The sequence below is a fragment of the Saccostrea echinata genome, unplaced genomic scaffold (assembly GCF_033153115.1).
Source record: "Saccostrea echinata isolate AGI-Se365-2 ecotype Australia unplaced genomic scaffold, CSIRO_AGI_Sech_v1 ptg000043l, whole genome shotgun sequence".
In the NCBI taxonomy this organism is placed as follows: domain Eukaryota; kingdom Metazoa; phylum Mollusca; class Bivalvia; order Ostreida; family Ostreidae; genus Saccostrea; species Saccostrea echinata.
Genome location: NW_026889792.1, coordinates 2,630,948 through 2,649,956, shown reverse-complemented (window position 1 = coordinate 2,649,956; position 19,009 = coordinate 2,630,948). Strand labels below are relative to the sequence as shown.

Genomic DNA, 19,009 nt, shown 5'->3' with positions numbered 1-19,009 from the left:
ATATAGGCATTGAAAATTGGGGCTTACCTTTTTTCGTTGGTTTAGCCCCCCCCCCCCTTTCAATTAGCCACCCCACTTTCAATTTGCTTAACTTAAAGGAATAGATGCTGTGAACATTAGTAACATTCTTAATCATAAAAAGTTCAGTCTTGCATTCCACCTTATTTTTGAATTGAAGTCTACACCCTTCATTCTCTACAGATATTCCCCTAACAGTTTCTTCCAAACTTTTCAATTATAAACAAACCTTACAGTGCCTAGATACTGAACAACTAAAACAAACTCCTCTTACTTGTTCTTGCTCTTTCTTTGTCATTACCGGCGATGTATATATAGTTGAAAATTTAGCAATTGATTTTCAAAGGTCTTAAATACAGGAAGGATCCGATTTTCAATTTTGTGACAGAAATTTGATTCTATTAGGAAATCTGTCGAAGAATAGATGATGGACAAAATATGAAGGGGAAGACATGAACTCTTTCAAAATAGATTAAGCGTGAATTATATTGAAGAATTAGAAAGAAAATGCAAACCATGTATCCTTTCACTAAATCGGAAGTGGTAATTTTTATTAGAAAAACTACGTACATGTACAGGTATATTTTATGATTCCAGCAGACATGGCTAGCAACAATTACATCTTTGTTTGTAAGATTCAATATTACAAGTGTATTTTTTTTTTTTAAAACTTGGTTTTAATTCTACATCTGGAAATCAAATTTATACTCACAATTCACTTCCTAAAAGTGAAATCACTTCCTAAAAGTGAAATTCTTCAAAATCACATTAAAATTATTAAAACTTTTAACAGTCCAGTCAACGAAATTTTTCGATCTACCCTACCTATACTGGATTCCTAAACTTCATAAAAATCTTTACAAAGATACATTGCCGGGTCCAGCAACTGCTGTACCAAACCCCTATCTTTACTCTTCACAAAAATATTACCTGTTGTAAAGGTGAAACCTCAGACCTACTGCGCTACAGCATATTCGAGAAGTGATGTAAATCAAATGCAGATCCTCAAAAACTCCAAAGAAATTAAAGATAATTTAAAATCACAATTTTTTTCAAAAGTCTGTAACATCAAAACGTACGAGTTTTCTGCACTTTGTAGTTTCTTAACGATAAATTTTGATATCATAAACGAATGCTTCTTCAATAAAAAAATTATCTTGAGATTGGTCATCTACAAAATTACTTTGTAAAAAAAAAATCACTCTGATTTTACACACAAGTACTCTGAGATTTATATTAAAGGATGTTGGAGTTCTTCATTGATAACATCTATGTAGTCTTTGGAGAAGTGAACAGGTCTTCCAATAATCTGTCGGAAGTGCAATGGACACTAATTGTGCTCCTTTATTAGCCTATCTGTTTTTATATTCCTATGAAGCAGAATTTATTCAATAACTTCTACATGGAAAGAAAGTATTTTGACCGCATATTTTATACCAATTCATTTGCCTTTGTTTTTATACTAAATTTGACTATGTATTACTCCATCAACCTTATCAATACATAGGGCTCACAGTGGGTGTGACCGGTCGACAGTGGATTCTTATTTCTCTTAGGCATCTGATCTAACCTCTAGAATTTCCAGGGATCCGTGTTTTATGCCTTGTTTACAGAGTTGTTTGCATGTTTTTGAGATCGATCACTGCTTGTTTTCTTTACATAAATCATTAAAGATATTTTACTAATATATTTCAATGTAAAACATTGTTTCCCTATTGTAGCCCCACCCTACTAAGGAGAGGACGGACATGATTTGAATAAGAATCTACGCTACATCAAGGTTTCACATAATGTTCATATTTTCTGATCAAGCGGTTCAAGAGGTTTTTTTTTCTATATAAGCCCACGTAAAACCTAGATATCCCATCATGGCCCCTCCCTACCTCCGGAGGCCATGATTTGAACAATTTAGAATCTATACAACCTCAGAATGTTTTCTTATGTTTCATCTTTTCTGGTCCAGTTATTGGTTCATAAGATTTTAAAAGAATTTTTCTGAATATTTAAATGTAAAGCAAATGTAATTTGAACAATTACCACAATTCTTTCACATAAATTTCATTTTTTTTTTTGGGGGGGGGGGGGTTACAATTGTTCATAAGAAGATTTTTAAAAGATTTCTTTCTATATATTCTTATGTAAAACTTTGATCCCCTATTGTGGCCATACCCTACCCCCTGGGGGCTATGACTTGAACAATTTAGAATCTACACTACCTCAGGAACCTTTCACACAAGTTTTATCTTTTCTGGTCCAGTGGTTCTTCATCAATTTTTTTGTATGACTCCACTTCTTTTTGCCTTTTCTTGATTATCTCCCCTTGGAAAGGGGATTGACCCTTCATTTGAACAGATAGTATCTATTAATACCCAAGGTTGCTTAATTAAAATTGGTTCTATGGTCGTTGAAAAGGAAGTTAAAAATGTGAAAAGCTTACAGATGGTCGGACAGCAGACACAGAAAAGTTCACATGAGCTTTCAGCTCACGTCAGCTTACAAAAAGAGCTGTTCAAAAAGCATGAAATTTGAGCAAGTTTCTGTATTTTGTAGTTAAATTACATTAAAGCTATATATGACGTACCTGAGCTAAAAAATAAAAATCGAGATTGAGTGTAGATGAACATGATACTTCTTATTTACGCTGAACTTGAATAACCCCATGTTTCTATTGTTAAATTGACTTTAAACTGTGTCTGATATTTAAATGCTGAGTCGGTAAATAAATCCGTTATTGTTTTAAATTTCTAATATCTATGAAATGCGATTGATTTAAATTGTGTAATTTACAAGAAAGTCCTATCTTTATACAAAGTAATAAAACAAATAGAAAGATCTTTTTAATTCTAGTTAATCTGAACTTATCAAAAATACGCCATATATGACTTTAATATATAATTTATGTAACATGAAATGAGAAATAGTTACCCTACTCTCCACTAGTTGCTATTTTCTGAGGTGAAATGCATTCCTTAATTACATATATGTTTATAATTGCTGTGAAATGCATGCAATGCTGTACAATTCGTAAAGGAATGAAATGCCAACAGTTTTTTTACTCCACTGTTTGTACAATATTCAATTTTACTTTTGAATTCTTTCACTAAGTATGTTTCATTTTCGATATTTTCATTTAGGACACCAACCCCCACCCCCCTAAAAATTACATCCATCAGATTTACTTTATGAAAAAACAGTGCACCACAATCTATATTTCAAGTCTTTGGTGAATACAAAACTGTTCCGTTTAGGTGAGGACAAGCAATATCAAATATTAATCTTTGTTGTCTTGAGGTATTGGATTACTCACTTTAATTATGTAATTATTGATGTAAAGTAGCTCTGATATAAAATGGAAGATGAAGAACACTGTACCAGTGTATACAAAATGTTACCAAAAAATTAACCTCAAGACAAAATACATTATTTAGGATTATAATATTTTACCTAAAGTAAGCTCCTCTTATCAAAGACTTCTTTTTTATATTTAGGAAGAGAATATCATTTTAGACATCAACACAGTGAGGAAGATTTTAAGTTATTGCTTGTCCAGTGCTATTGTAAACCCTAGCTGCCCACTGCAAATATATAAGAAGACATAATTTACTAATAATTCCCTTTTAATGACAATGGCAAGCAGCCCTACAAATAAAAGCACAGATAATTCAACAAATAAAATGATATACAATATTGTTCCACAATTAGAAACTGAAAATTTAATGTATAATCATGACTTTCATACAGTTGTACAAAATGCCTTCATCATCTTTACTAATACATAACGTACATCATTCACTTGTATGATAATTACTAGAATTTACACCAAAAAAAGACTTTCCAGAGGTGCACATAAACATGAAGAGAGCAGTCTGTGTAAAATGCACCATAAATCTGACCTATAAATATGCAGAATAAACCTCTCCAAAAAAGGGAAAAAAATTAATGTGGAAGAAATGCTTTAAAGATTTGATTTAATTGTACAATTTTCTGTATATAGGGGTTATTTTTGCCCTTTCACACTTCCAAACAAAATTTTGCCCAGTCTTAAATTCACCAAGAAACAAATGGGTTAAATAAATATTGCTGTTCTCTTTGAATTTTTCCCATTGAAAATTTGCCTTGTGATGAGCACAAAAGGGCTGAAAATAAAACAGTGGCTAAAATTTCCCTGCATACAGTATTTTACAAGAAGGAAAATATAAAGTTTACAGAAAAAAAATACTAGACTTGGGTTTATTTCAAATATGTGTTCTCCTCTTAATGATCACAAAATAATCTTAAACTTGCTTTTCAATAATCATCTTAATCTCTCATTTTGTCCTCAATTTTTACATGCAACTATAACCTGTAATAGATAGTTTTTGCCTCAGAGTTATTCCCCTTGGCCGCCATCTTGTAGGTCAAAGTAGTGAATTTTCCTCTTTCAGAAACCAATTTTAAACATGCATGCCAGAAATATATGGGAAAAAATATTTACAATATAGAAATTATGAATTAAAAGAAGCTTTAACAAACATATATTCATAAGAAAAACAGTGTTATCTAATTAACCTCAGTGCCCAGTATAACAAATTGAACTTGGTTGAATAATGAAGGGATCTGGGGATGTTGACCTACAATATGGCGGCCACAGGGAAATAACTCTTGCCTAAATCACCTCGAGGCCAATTCTTATAAAACAAGTATTGTTTTACAATTTGTACAAACCGAAATAAAAAGGTTCCATCTTTATCTAAAGTGATTCATCAGAAACTATATTTTATCTTTGTTTGCAAACCTGTAAGAATTCCATTCTTTGAATTAAATGAGAACACCTATGACATTTCTATGGCATTTATTCCAATTCCAAAAGTTTCTAATTTTGACCGTTTTAGTGCAGTAGAGCACATGTGACAACTTGGACCCTTCATATACAAAAAGCTATCAATGAAAAAAGAATTCTCTTCAAAAACAGAACACACAGTAATATCAATCTAAAATGTACAATTTGTTCGGCATTAATACTGATGGAAAAATCACTCAAAAAAAAAAAAAATACATGAATTAGTTTTAGGTATTAAATTAAATAGGTGGTAGAGATATGATCAATACATTATGATTGTTAAAATAAATACCAGATACTCTACATCAGTAAAATACAGACCGAGATCTGTATTGACATGAAACAAATGACTAGCTTGTGACGATCTGTACCGTTAAAAAACTGACCAAAGCTCTGGATCCTTCACTATACTAACCACTACTGTATAATCAATTGTAAAAAATGACATGCTTTATACATTATTAATCACAGATTAGGTCTATAAGAGCATTCTAACACGTCTGCAGTATAACTTTACAAAGACATAAAAAGTTATAGTTTGAAAGACAACATGAAACATTTACAAGATTGTATTAAACACAAACTTATGAAGCACTCTCCTTCAACTATAAACAGAATTACAGTGTAGTAATAACTGGTTCAATAAGTCTGCATGGGAACAATTTTTTTTTTTAGTTAAAAAAATCTTTGCAGAGTTTCTTTTTCTATCATCTCTATCTATCACTAGATTAATCTGAATAGAATATACATGTATTCGAATTACGTTGAAACAAAACAAGACTAATAATTTTACAATTTCTATTTTTAAAGGAACTGCAGGAAGACAGAATTAAAGACTCGGTAACGAGAGACATTTAACTTCTCTGTCAAATTTACAAAGAGTTTGATTTACCTTGCAGCAATGAAATGATCACAACCATTTAACCTGATTTAATATTCATGGCTGACACACGAAATGATGAATGGTTTTCCTTTTGTAGTTACTGACAGACAGGGACACAAAACAGAGCATCCAACACAGGCTTTATAATAAGATCATGTGTTCATGAGATTCTTACAAAAGAAATATTTTCTCTTGATTTAACTCCAACAGGATTATGCAGACCTGCCTTTCCTTTTAAGACAGAGTTCATTAGGTACATACAGGATATAGACAAACCACGACAAACATTTGTACGATTATTTCCTATACTTACTATTCTGTGGTTTTACGATGAATGTTTTTGATTCAGATGAGATCTTCTGAGATTGTGATTACTGTTATATTTACTAGTTATACGTATCAATGAAATGGAGACCTGGTTTTATTTTGTAAATTGGGAAGAGGATTTTGTTACACAAATCCCAATCAATAAATTATAGCACATAATCAGCACCAATTCTGAAAATAAAATCTACTACATTTGTATGAACCATAAATCGGCCTATTTTAGTAGCATTTATTAATGTTGTCTAAATCATAGAATTTTGTTCTAGAAATCAAAAGAGTCTTTTTCTGCTGAACATTAATGATCAATGTTGATGCAATTTGTTTTAAAAACTATCAAAGTTGGGAGAAGGAATATAGCTACATAAACTCTACAACTTTATGGTACATAGCACAAAAAAAATCTCCAGAATTTGATTCATGGGACTTTGATTTACATTGTACATTATCACATAAAATCTTCAGAACACCTTCAATACTTGTGTACCTGGATTATCATACATGTATTTCGTGGTGTACTTTATGAAGTATAGATGTTAGGCTGAACCTAGTTTGAGCAAGAATGCTAACAAAAAAAATTTTTTTTGGATAGAATACTTTTATCAGAAGAGTAGAATTATCAAAATTTTACCGTCAACCAAATAAGACGGAACCTATGCACACCATTATGCTTTCTAAAGAGCGAAATACCATGTGTATAAAAAAGGCATCTTTACCATTTTTTACCATTTTTTTCCTTTTCTCTCTTAAAACTGGGATCATTATACTGTTTAGAGAAAAAATGACTTCTACTGATTAGGGGGTAAATATAGGAGATTTCACTGTTTACACTGTAAAATTTAATAAATGGAAATTTAAACTTGAATCTTTATCACATGAGCAATGTAGAAATTTCCAAAACTATTGCACAATTATTCCAAAAGCTCATACTTCTGTAACTTAAATGAAAAGATTTGTTACATATTCGTTGTGCTTGTTAAGCTTGACTACTGCGGTTATGAGATTATAGCGACACTTAATCGTGGGTTGGCTGTCATGCCATCTAAACTGTTGGAACGAACCAGGGTCGGTTTTTGGTTGATCCTCTCTATACCATCTTCATTAGACATCGCCTGTGAGGGGAAAAAAAATGTTGATATTTCAGTAGGATTCCATGAGAAATACAAATATTAAAGAAACAAGTATAAAAACATGAATTCAATTTCATATCTCCAAAAAACAGTTTTGTTCTTTTGCGTACATTTTTACATGTATGTATTATTAATTATGTATAAAACACTCACATTGGCAAAAAGGCAACATACTTTATAGAGTATGTAAATTAATATTCTTTTACTCTCCATTTCAAGGTTTCTGATCTCTCAGGTTATTGCTTAATATTTTGATAACAAAGAATCCCTACTGAATGGCAGAAATACTTTTTTGTAACTCATCCCTTGAAATAAAAGTATAATTGTCCTAACTAAAATGGATCTGAAACCTAGCTCAGATCGAACTTCTACAGATGCACCATACAATTAGGTTTGGTTTGGATATCCTTTTAAATAATGCCACAAAATGACCTTCTTAATATTATGCTTGATATTCAGATTGAACATACCAACAGACTCAGCCCCCCCCCTTTCAAATTTCAGCTGGTTACTTTGAGTTTAAAAACCATGACAAAACAAGATGTGTGTGTGAAACACTGATGCCCCCGTATGGCAGCTTATGGCAAAGGTTAAATTTTTTCAAATGCAAGTCAAAATCCAGGCCAAAAGATAAAAAATGTTGGTACCCAAAGAAAGGTCTTGTCTCGAGGAATGTACCTGTGAAATTTGAAAGCCCTAGCTGCAACTGTCAAAAGTTAAGGCAAAGGTTAAAGTTTTTTAAAAGTGAGTAAAATGTCAAGGTCAAGGGTAAAAATTGTTGGTATACATCTGTGAAGTATGAAAGCCCTAGCTGCAACTGTTCAAAAGTTATGGCCATGGTTAAAGTTTTTCAAAAGTAGGTCAAACTTCTATGTCAAGGTCAAAGGGTCAAAGTGGTTGGTATCCAAAGGAAGGTCTTGTCACAAAGATTACATATGTGAAGTATAAAAGCCCTAGCTCCAACCGTTCAAAAGTTATGGCCAAGGTTAAAGTTTTTCAAAAGTGGGTCAAAGTTCAAGGTCAAAGGGTCAAAGAGGTTGATATCCAGAGGAAGGTCTTGTCACAAGGAATACACTTGTGAATTTTGAAACCCCAAGCACCAACTGTTCAGAAGTTATGGCCAAGGTTAAAGTCTCATAAAATTTTGCAAAAGTGGGTCAAACTCCAAGGTCAAGGTCAAAAGGTCAAATATGATGCTACCCAAAGAAAGGTCTTGTCACAAGGAATACACATGTGAAATATGAAAGTCATAGCTCCAACCAATCAAAAGTTATGAGCAAGGTTAAAGTTGACAACAGACAGACAGACAAACAGACAGATAGGACAAAAACAATATACCCTTGGGATCTTTCGATCCGGGGGCATAAAAAATTGAATTCAGATAAGAACACACAATAATATAGTACAACAACACAAGACAAAGTTGGCATGGTTATAATTTAATAGTATATATATGAAATATTTTCATTATAAGACCTAGGTTTACCTCTAGTTTGAGGGCTCGGTCTTTACTGAGTGGTTCTAGTGGGAAGCTAAGATCATTGGCATCAGCAAGTGCCCTCAGGTCAAAGTAGTACTTGGCATACACACTTGATCCCACATTAATGTTGAACTGTAACATTTCTAGGTACTGTCTTTCAAGATCATTCCTGTAAAAAAAATTGCTCTGTGAATCACTGATGCTCCTGTATGACTTCTCATTGCCAAAGTTAAAGTTTTTCAAATGTACGGGTAGGTCAATCTCCAAGGTCAAGGTAAAAAATGTTGGTATCCTAACAAATGTCTTGACACAGAGAATATACATGTGAATTAGGAAAGCCCTATCAATAACTTTTCAAAAGTTATGGGCAAGGTTAAAGTTAGGAATGGGACAATATATCAATAATATTGATTCTGTGTGATGACAATACGCATATCAATACGTACGAGGGTTGTCCCAAAATTCCATAGACTGAGCTCATATCTATTGCTAAAATTAACGTATCTTTATATTATTTTGTGGGTGTTTAAAGTGTACTTTTAGCTGATGTATAACGAAGTTTTAACATGATTACTTGAAAAACGTAAGAGTAATTAGAATTTTAATGTTACTGTGTCCTACTACCCGGTGCAATCTCCAACGTCAAAATATACGTAAATGTATGTCAACGCTACGGATTTTTGGGGGAAATGCACTTATCAGAATAACATGTTCTACTTTATCAAAAAAGGTTGAAGTTTTAAATAAGAAATATTATAATTATTATGATATGTTTAACATTAAAATATACCGAAAAAATGTTAAAATTATATGCATCCACTTATATTTCATAATATTCTCCTGCATCTCTGAGGGACTTTTTGTCCGTCCTTCTGAATGGAGTTGCACTGTGTTGCTTTGACGACGATTTATGTAATACTTCTTTTGGCTGGTGTCCGTCTTTTCACATATACCTTGAAAAACTGCTTATATCATTCAAACACAACAAATTTGAATATATTTATCAGTTCCATCCTTACAATTGTGTCTTCAAATGCATCTCTGTTGGAGTAAATTCAAGTTCTGAACTACATTTTTTTCATACTCCACTGCGTCACCTCTGTCAATGCAACGTTATTCTTTTTTTAAATAGTCAAGTGCCAAACCAGTGCAAATAAACATTATAAAATTCTTATTACTAAAGGCATTTGCGATAAAATTGGAATAAAGGTAGTTGTTTATTTCATTTGAGAAAGTATCATTTTATTTTGGTAAAATTTTGACTAGAAATTACTTTTATGCAATATTTTAAATTTCATATACCGATTCTTAATAGCAAATTTTGGGACTGCGCCGCCTCTCTACACCAGACATTGAAATTTTCGTGTAAATAGCATAAATCTGTGTAATTATCCAATGTTTTATGTTAAAATTATTAGTATTTAGTAGGTTTTTTTAATTTTCAAAGTTTCATAAATTTATAACACTGGGTTACTACAAAACGACGCTTGTTTACGGAATTTTGGGACAACCCTCGTATGTAGAAATATCGAAATATCGCAAAAAAAATTTCTGACTTATTTTTTCTTTGTTTATTGTACTTAACATTTTGGGTTTAATATACATGTACATGTATAAATAAATATGCTTAATATAAATATGAAAAACTTAATAATTAACACCACTTGTGTTTTTTACAAATATACAGCTTCTTTGAATAAATTATTCTTATTTGTGAAGAAATATTTTGTTCATTTTAATACAAAAAGAGGATATTATAACCAATTCAAAATATTATGATACATATCACATTGTTGATCAAATATTGTGATACTATCAATATAGAAAAAAGTTATATCGTCCCATCCCTAGTTAAAGTCTCTGCAGACAGACAGATGTATAGACCAAAACTATATGTCCCATAATCTTCAATCACGGGGGCATAAAAGTTTGCCTTGACATGATTTTTCATGAATAAAAATATCTAGATGTACATTATTTGAAAGACATCCCATTTTCATATGCTGGAATCTCAGAATTATTGCTACTGATGCTGCATTGTATCAAAGCTTTTGACTTTGAAATGTATAATGTATCTCAGTCTTTGACATTACAATTTACTGTAGTATTACTAGTATAATAAAGTCTCACATGTCCTCTGACATTACAATTTACTGTAGTGTACTAAAGTCTCACATGTCCTCTGACATTATAATTTACTGTAGTGTACTAAAGTCTCACATGTCCTCTGACATTACAATTTACTGTAGTGTACTAAAGTCTCACATGTCCTCTGACATTACAATTTACTGTAGTGTACTAAAGTCTCACATGTCCTCTGACATTATAATTTACTGTAGTGTAATAAAGTCTCACATGTCCTCTGACATTACAATTTACTGTAGTGTAATAAAGCCTCACATGTCCTCCACAGCAATGTCCTTGAGGATCTGGCAGTAGTCTACATTCCACACTGCTTGGTCATCCCACACCTTGGACGCCAGGAGTATGGCACCCAAGACAATACGCTTCCAGTTCGCAGGCATAATATCAATTTCTGCATAATGAAGTAACCTCTCCAAGTATACCTACAAGAAAAAGACTCAAAGCTCAAACAATGAACAATTCATAGCTGTTTGTATTCAGACGACAAAATTACTTAATAATGATTTCCCAGTCAGTAGGTACCCTTACAGATTTGAAATTTTAGCATCCAAGATGAAATAGCAGTCTGTTACTTTTAAAGTGTATACATTTACATATATAGCTAGCAGAATTACCAGGGTAACTATTGCACATTCTGCAGTCAGCTGAGCTGCACTAAATAGAGTCCGAACAAATCTATAAATATGTTTATGTTCCGGGTCTCGTCGGTCATAATCTTCTGGCACTTGGTCTCGCTGCAGTAGAAAAGAAAACTAATTTGTACATCAGGTGAGCTTTTAAATTCAATGAGTTATAAGCAGAGTGACTAACAGGAAAGCATAACAAATGGTCAGAATCGTTTTCCACATTCACTTAAATAATTATCTTGTAATTAGCTTGTGTTCTTACAGACAAAGGGTGAAGTCTCTCATCAAAGATCTCCAATGTTCTGTTACTCTCTCGGTTTCGTATATGAAAGTAAATGGCGAAGGCCACGGCTTTTATTGTGTTTTTGAGGTTTGGTTGACTGACAGTGGAATCATCAATAAATATTGTTGAACAAGAGCTGTACTTTCGCAGTACTGGCGTATTCTGTAAATTACAATTAACAATAACAATCTCCATAGGAAGGTGCAATTATAAATATGCTTAGTTAAAAAAAGGATGAACAAAAAACCCTGCTGAAATGACAGGTTTATAGAACTTCAAGAATCTATCATTCATGTTAGAGAGAGCAGGCCAATTCTATGCACGTTTTCTGTTGTGGTTTAGCCAATTTACTATGTACACTTTATTATGTCATCACACACTGTAACTTTGTCATCACACAGTGTAACTTTCCACTGGCTAGAATGGTAATACTCTGGTATCATTATTACTTTCACTTTTTCCTATTAATACTTTCACTTTAACTTGTCTTATTAACACTCTGTTATCATACTTTAACTTTCATATGTTCTGTTACTTTCACTTTACCTGTATCTGTAACACTCTGTTGTCATAAACTACACATGTTCTGTTACTTTCACTTTACCTGTATCTGTAACACTCTGTTATCATAAACTACACATGTTCTGTTACTTTCACTTTACCTGTATTTGTAACACTCTGTTATCATAATGAGACTTCCTTCTGTTCTTGTTGTCTACAAAAAAGGATTCAAAATAACTGAATTTCAGGATAAATGAAAACATGAGCATTTAATTACTTGAAATTTCCCAAAGTATATGAACTCTGTGCATCAAAGGAGTGAAATTTTAGATACATATTTTTAGTATTCTTAATTTCCTCCATCAATGTTTCTGTGATTTTTTCTTTCAAATATTTTCATCATGCATAAAAATCTTTTGTCAGCTGTATTGTCAGATGCAAAAATCAATTTTACGCAAATCTGTAATCTACAGAGAGTTTTATTTGTTCGATAAAAGTATTAATTGCCTATTAGTAATTCATAATAATTTATTCATTGTTTCATTAATACTATGAAGTTTTTGTACAAAAAATAACTGCATAATTTTCTAATTTTTGAAGGGGAAAAAAACAACATTGGAATATTAGGAAATACAAAATAGACTTGGCTTAATTGAGTTGGATTTAATTAAATAACAAACAATAAATACAGTATGTTTGTGAGAAATCAAAAAATTCACTATGAATGAAAGAAAACTGTGAAATCAGCATTACAGAATGTGTTGGACTCTCAAATGCTTTTATAAGTGCAAACAAAAAAGAAAGAAGTGGTTAACACATGCAACAAACTCAAATAAATACAGTAAACATTAGTATATGATGAAAAATGTCCTTAATGATACCATACTTTTTGATCTAGATCTGTGCCTAACATCTAAAACAAAGAGAAAATGATTCAATTACCCTAGGAGAAAAAAAAAGCCAAACAAAAATATCCATACATTTGTTAACAAAAGATGCTATCAGCAATAAATAATCAATCACCAAACATGTTTAACAATTTATATTTCATGGTAAAATAACTTATTAAAAATGAAAAAAAAAATTATTTTAAAATTTAGAAAGAAATTTCATTCTCTTATAACACCACTGCTTTGATCATATTTAGATGAAAAAATAAAAAAAAATTACTGGTATGAAATTCCACAATAAATTTTATTTATTATTAATTAACCTTCTTTTCATATATACAGTACATGTATACTCCAACTTTACTGATCGAAGGGTTTTATGTCGTAATGTCTGTATCAGCAATATCTGATTTACATCTTCATTTACCCATTACTATATCATATATTTTTACAGCACACTCTCACAATGGTTTTGAGAATCAAACATCATAATAAATGGTTTGTTCAACAATTTGCTATTAAGCGAGCATCTATAAAATACTAAAGTATTGTATCTTATTTCTATTTGAAATCACAATTAAATAGTATTTTAATAAAATACTTCTGCACTCCTTGTGTTTTAACAAATCATATTCAAAATAAAATGTATTGAAAGAAAACATATTAATTTATATACTTGAGGAAACCACCATTAGAAGCCTATGGGAAGCAGGGTATTAATTTCAATCAAGGACCTGAAAACAAAATTGGGCTGATTGGATAAGCTTAAAGCATGGTTTGAAGATAAAGACTTACTCTTGCTTATTTCGCTCTGTGATCTAGATGGAAACAGCGGCCTTAAACTGGGATCTGATGTAGGATCCTCCTTTACATCTGAAATAGATTAATTCAACTGTGGATTAAAGACAAAACATTATATCTACTGCTGTACTGACAAACTGAGGCTTATTCACCACAATATTCACCCAAAACGCCAAAGTGTTCCAAATACATGTACTGTAAATTAATGTGTTAAAGGTTCCATTCAGTATGCTATTGAAAGACATTTTTTTTTTTGAAAATATCTGTTTGCTTAACAATATCTTTTTATTCAGGATTAACATTATGCTAGTATCATAAAAATAACTCTCAAGGTTAAAGGTTTTTTTCCTTCCATTTTCCATTTACTAATTTGGGTAATTATAAACATAAATATGCAAATATATGGCAACTGCACATTTTTACCAGTAATCTGACAAGAAAGTACTTGATACATCGTAGTAAACCATCTTTCCCATCCCATTTCACACACTTTAACAGTCATTATTTTTTCAACATATTTGTTATTTTGGAGATGTTAAAAATAGATCTGGACACATCTTGAAATGATATAACTGTAGTAAAAGTACTGATTATTATATCTAAAAAGAATGACAGAATTTCCGTTTCAAAAAACTTCTTAATAAGCAGCTAAAAAATGCCATAAAGATTTTCAAAAGCAATGCATGTTTTTTTTTTTCCTCTTTTATTCTGGTTATCAAATACCGATATTACCAGCATAAATTTACATTCAAGAGTATTTTTCTGTTGAAATCCATTGGAAATCTAAAACGTTCAATTGCTTATGAACACACTCTTAACCTTGTCAAGACACAAGAATACACAACAGGAACTACCTTGTACATAAGTTTTCAATAATTTGGAACACAATGCATATTGTATTTGCTCAATTAAACTGAAAATAATTACCCTGTTAAATTTGTGTAAAACTACAAGAATTTTGTGTTTAAAAATTGTTCTTTTTCTTCCTCGTAATATTCATGATATTCAAAACAGCTCTTCCATCTATTACCCAATCCAGTTCTAAAAGGTGCTTCATTTTATTTAAAAAAAAAAGAAAAAAGATGAATGAAAATTAACATTTATAAACAGAGAAAGCAAGAATGTACATGTAAGGCTAAGCATTGAATTATTATATATGTGGATGTTGTTAGTCATATAGCAGCACCTGACTATGCCAACAAATCATCACAATGCACGGTATTCAATTTATCCACATGGCCTGGTGCTATTATACTACCGACAACATCCAAAAATATTAAATCAATGCTTAAATAGATGTACTGTCATGAAAGTCATCTGATGTGCCAAGAATAACACTTGAACTTCCTATAATAAGTATTAACTATTTTTCTGTTTTAAAAAAAAGTGCTAGATATATCTATATTGTTATACTGTAAATAAATAAATTCAATGAAGAAATTGATGAATTAACTTTTTTTATGTCAATTAAGATTAGTATTATGATTTACAGTAAATGCCTTATTAACATTTGGGAGTGCCAGCACTGCCCTTGTGAAAACATGTCGTGATATATAAAGTGCATTTCTGATTCTTGGATTACCATAAAAGTTTCTACAGTTTAGAAAAAAAAAGGCACTAAATGTTCACACCAACTAAAAATACAATCCTTTTTGATAACAGTTTTGATATATGTCAGATTTTGCTGAGAGAGTTTAAAAATCTAGCAATTCTGGTATTACTTTCAAATACTAAACTTTCATGATGCATGTCTGGTGGAGAATATGGCTAATAAATATATAAACCTCTTAGTACAGATTTAAGATATAATTGCAAAGTTACAAACAAAATATATATTAACTTAAAGATCCGAACCTCTTGTGAGGGGAGGGGGAAATTCTGCCTCATAGGCACCACATTACCTTGAAGAAAAAAATATTGTAAAGCAGCCCTGCCTACTCCAGTGTCATTAAATAATTCCCTTAATTAATCAGACAAAAATTACCTTCTGGATAGTTTTCCCTGTCACTGATGTGTGGGACTCCCGGAAGAGAGGTGGTGCTTCTGTTGTTAGGGGTTAAATGTACATCTATCCCTGGCTGCTCCTCATAACCATACACATCTTGAGGCTTTCTGCTACCTTTGGACGGACGTGTATAAACACAACACGAGTGTTTATTTCCCATTTTTACTTGCTAAAGCTTAACAAATTTGTTTTCATGTCATCGAACATTAAAACGCCCATGCGTTTAATTTTTAAAACACAATCACTCTAAAGTGTTTCAGACCGGGTCTGCCCAGCTGATCATGGAGCACCTGCAGAGCGAGGGCATAGATCGTTCACTCATTCAGCTTTTCCTGCAAAAGCCTTTTCTTAGATCAACCAGTACACCAAAAGTTACATACTTAAAGATCATCTGCTTCTTCTGCAGCTTGAATTGGAAATATATAAAATATCTATCTTCTTTTGGAAACCGGAAATGAATACATTTTCTTGTTGAAGAAAATGTATCATATATCCTGATTGGTCAAAATTTAGAACGAATAAAGTCGGTCCAAAATAAGCAAATGAATTTTCTGGATTTTATCTGAAATACAAAGGCGGAATTTTTATACATAGTCAGCGCATGTTTGTCTATTGTTCTCCGTCTAAGAGTAGTTGTATCTAACGTGTTATATTTGCATTAGAAATAATGTTGTGTCAAGAGGAGATTTAATAAACAAACATGCGCTCATGGTTAAAAGAAAAAAATGCTTCTTCTTACATTCACTCACCAAGGGCTGTGATTTCTTACCTCAGGGTGTGTTCAAGAGCGTAGCGGATACGTCACGCAGGCGCGGAAATTTTTTCTATGAGGGAGGGGGGTCCACCTCAGTAAAAAAAAAAAATCCAACCCAGAAATTTTTTGACAAGTAAAAAGAAAACAAAAACAAAAAAACAAAACAAACAAACAGACCTATTTCGTGGGGGTGGGGGTAGTCGCTGACTTCTAAAGCTTCATATCTATGACTTTTAATACCAACTTAACAAGAATCCGCGTTTTCTAGGGGGGGGGGGGGTCCAAGGTCAGTTTTTGTATATACATTTAATAACTCTGCAAATTCCGGGGGGGGGGGGGGGTACCCATCTAGATCCGCGCATGGTCACGTGACTTGTAAGGTAGTATTGTGTTCGAACACGTTAAATTGTCAGGCATCGATGTAAGATCTTCTTTACTTTCATATAGACGTACACAAATTGTTAGTTTCGTTTGAAACATTTGTAAATATGATACTTTCATGTGAATTAGTTGAATCTGATTCGTTGAGAAATATTTGTTAAAAACACTATTGCCCGCTGAATGATGAAGCTGCACCCTCCAGCGTAGCAACAGTGCTTGACGACGGGTGATATTCCAAAAATTTATGCCCGCAAAGTTCACTGTTTTATGTATTTTTATGAAACATTCAGTATAATATAATAAATATTACATTAGTTGAGTGTAACATTGAAATTTTTCACCCCTCGAAAACCATTGTCAACCGAGATGCAGCCGAGGTTGACAATGGTTTTCGAGGGGTGAAAATTTTCAATGTAACACTCAACTACATGCAATATTTATATAATAGTGTACTTTTGTCATATAAATAAGGCTGGCTGAAATTAATTCTGTGTTAAACATCACCTAAAAACTGACTTCAAAACCTACGGGGAAGGGGGGGGGGATTAAACGAACAAAAATGATTTACTCATCTACATGAATCAAAATACTGTAATTTATATGTGTGCATGAAGTATGCTTATTGTTAATTGTTCATTTTTATAGTAAATCTGTCAGTATGAATGAGATACACATCTCAAATTTACTTTAAGAATATCTCGTATTGTCTCTTCTTATGGAATGCAGTTTTCATCTGTTTAGAGTCAAAGCAAACCGAAATACAACGGTTACCTTAAAAAATACCAATTTATCTGTTTGGTTTTTTTTTTTTAATTTTATTGTATCACAGTTTACAATCATTTTAAATTTGGTACCAAATCAATTGATATACAATATAGAAATTATGTTAAGATATAAAAGCAACAGAAGCAACCGAAAAAGAAGAAAAAAACCGGCCTTAAGTGCAGTCATCCTTTATTTTAAAAATGCATTTGAATTGTTGAATGGCAATTTTAATATCCATAATAATTGAAAGAAAGAAAAAAAATGACTGAAAAAAATTGAACTTCCCAGTCTTAACCGAAAAAATATTTCAAGAGATAGGCGAATCTAACTTAATACAGTAAAACACGCATATAGCGAACTCACATATAGTGAATTGATGCTTACAGCGAAGTGATTTTCATTCTTCGTGGCTTTAAAATATATCGTACACTGAACAAATATAACGAATAACGGAATTATGTTTATAATCTTTCCTCCCTGGCACTTCGATATAAGCGTGTTTTACTGTATATTACAAGTACATATACACATATAAATATAGCGGTCAGAGAGTAGGTCATTTTCAAATTTAACAATTTAAAATTAAGACGAACTGCCACTATACAAACAGAGAGAAAAATCCTATAGGTGAAATGAAATTGTGTCTTTGTTTAAAAATATTAGCATTATACAAATTAAGGACAATTTCCGAGTTCAATCTCAATATGTTAAAAAGAAGAAGAAGAAGAAGAAGAAGAAGAAGAAAGGACTAACAGTTGTTAGTGCCAATGTGTCTTTTTTTTCTTTTTTGACTTACATCTTTGTAAAGAGGACATTCAAGTAAAAATGGTTTTACCACATTTTACCACAAGTGTAATTTGGAATATCTTTATCATATGTTATTCAAATATAAATGAGAATTAAATATGCTACAGACTACAGTTAAGTCGAAGTCATATGTGTAATATCTGTTCTTTGCATTTACTAGATAGAAAATATTTTGGGCATTTATAATAAGCGTTAATTTGTATTAAGCATGTTTGTTAAGTTTGAAAATGAAATTCTTTTGTATTTATTAGAAGATCATTCCAAAGCTCTGAACCGGACACAGGGGGTTGATACTTTCATGAACAAGACGCATTCCTTCATATGACTCTTCTTACCAAGGGGTCTGTCTTTCCTGAGTGTCCAAGGTTTTTATTATCAATCAAATAAATAACTAATT

The 19,009-nt window shown here is 31.8% G+C and overlaps 1 protein-coding gene across 2 annotated transcripts; it reads right to left on the bottom strand.

Annotated features, from left to right (window-relative positions):
- Window positions 1-3,617: 3,617 nt before the first annotated feature.
- LOC133201356 (cyclin-Y-like protein 1) lies at window positions 3,618-16,382 on the bottom strand. Of its 2 annotated transcripts, XM_061337170.1 has the most exons (9): window positions 15,885-16,382; window positions 13,895-13,972; window positions 13,096-13,122; window positions 12,371-12,423; window positions 11,688-11,870; window positions 11,414-11,533; window positions 11,055-11,221; window positions 8,661-8,823; window positions 3,618-7,156 (listed from the first exon to the last, which is right to left on the bottom strand). In XM_061337170.1, exons 1-9 carry the CDS (start codon window positions 16,063-16,065, stop codon window positions 7,040-7,042), a joined length of 1,089 nt encoding a protein of 362 aa, XP_061193154.1. In that variant the 5' UTR covers window positions 16,066-16,382; the 3' UTR covers window positions 3,618-7,039. The 2 variants fall into 2 exon arrangements, with proteins under 2 accessions (XP_061193154.1, XP_061193155.1); XM_061337171.1 differs by lacking the exon at window positions 13,096-13,122.
- Between the last annotated feature and the right edge of the window lie 2,627 nt (window positions 16,383-19,009).

What these genes read in the sequence shown, in the direction of transcription:
- LOC133201356 (XM_061337170.1), bottom strand. Translation starts at nt 16,065, where the DNA reads ATGGGAAATAAACACTCGTGTTGTGTTTATACACGTCCGTCCAAAGGT. An exon ending in AGAGACTTCACCCTTTGTCT is followed by an intron (nt 11,534 to 11,687) that starts GTAAGAACACAA and finishes TTTCTACTGCAG; the next exon opens with CGAGACCAAGTGCCAGAAGA. An exon ending in ACCGAGCCCTCAAACTAGAG is followed by an intron (nt 7,157 to 8,660) that starts GTAAACCTAGGT and finishes TTCCCCTCACAG; the next exon opens with GCGATGTCTAATGAAGATGG.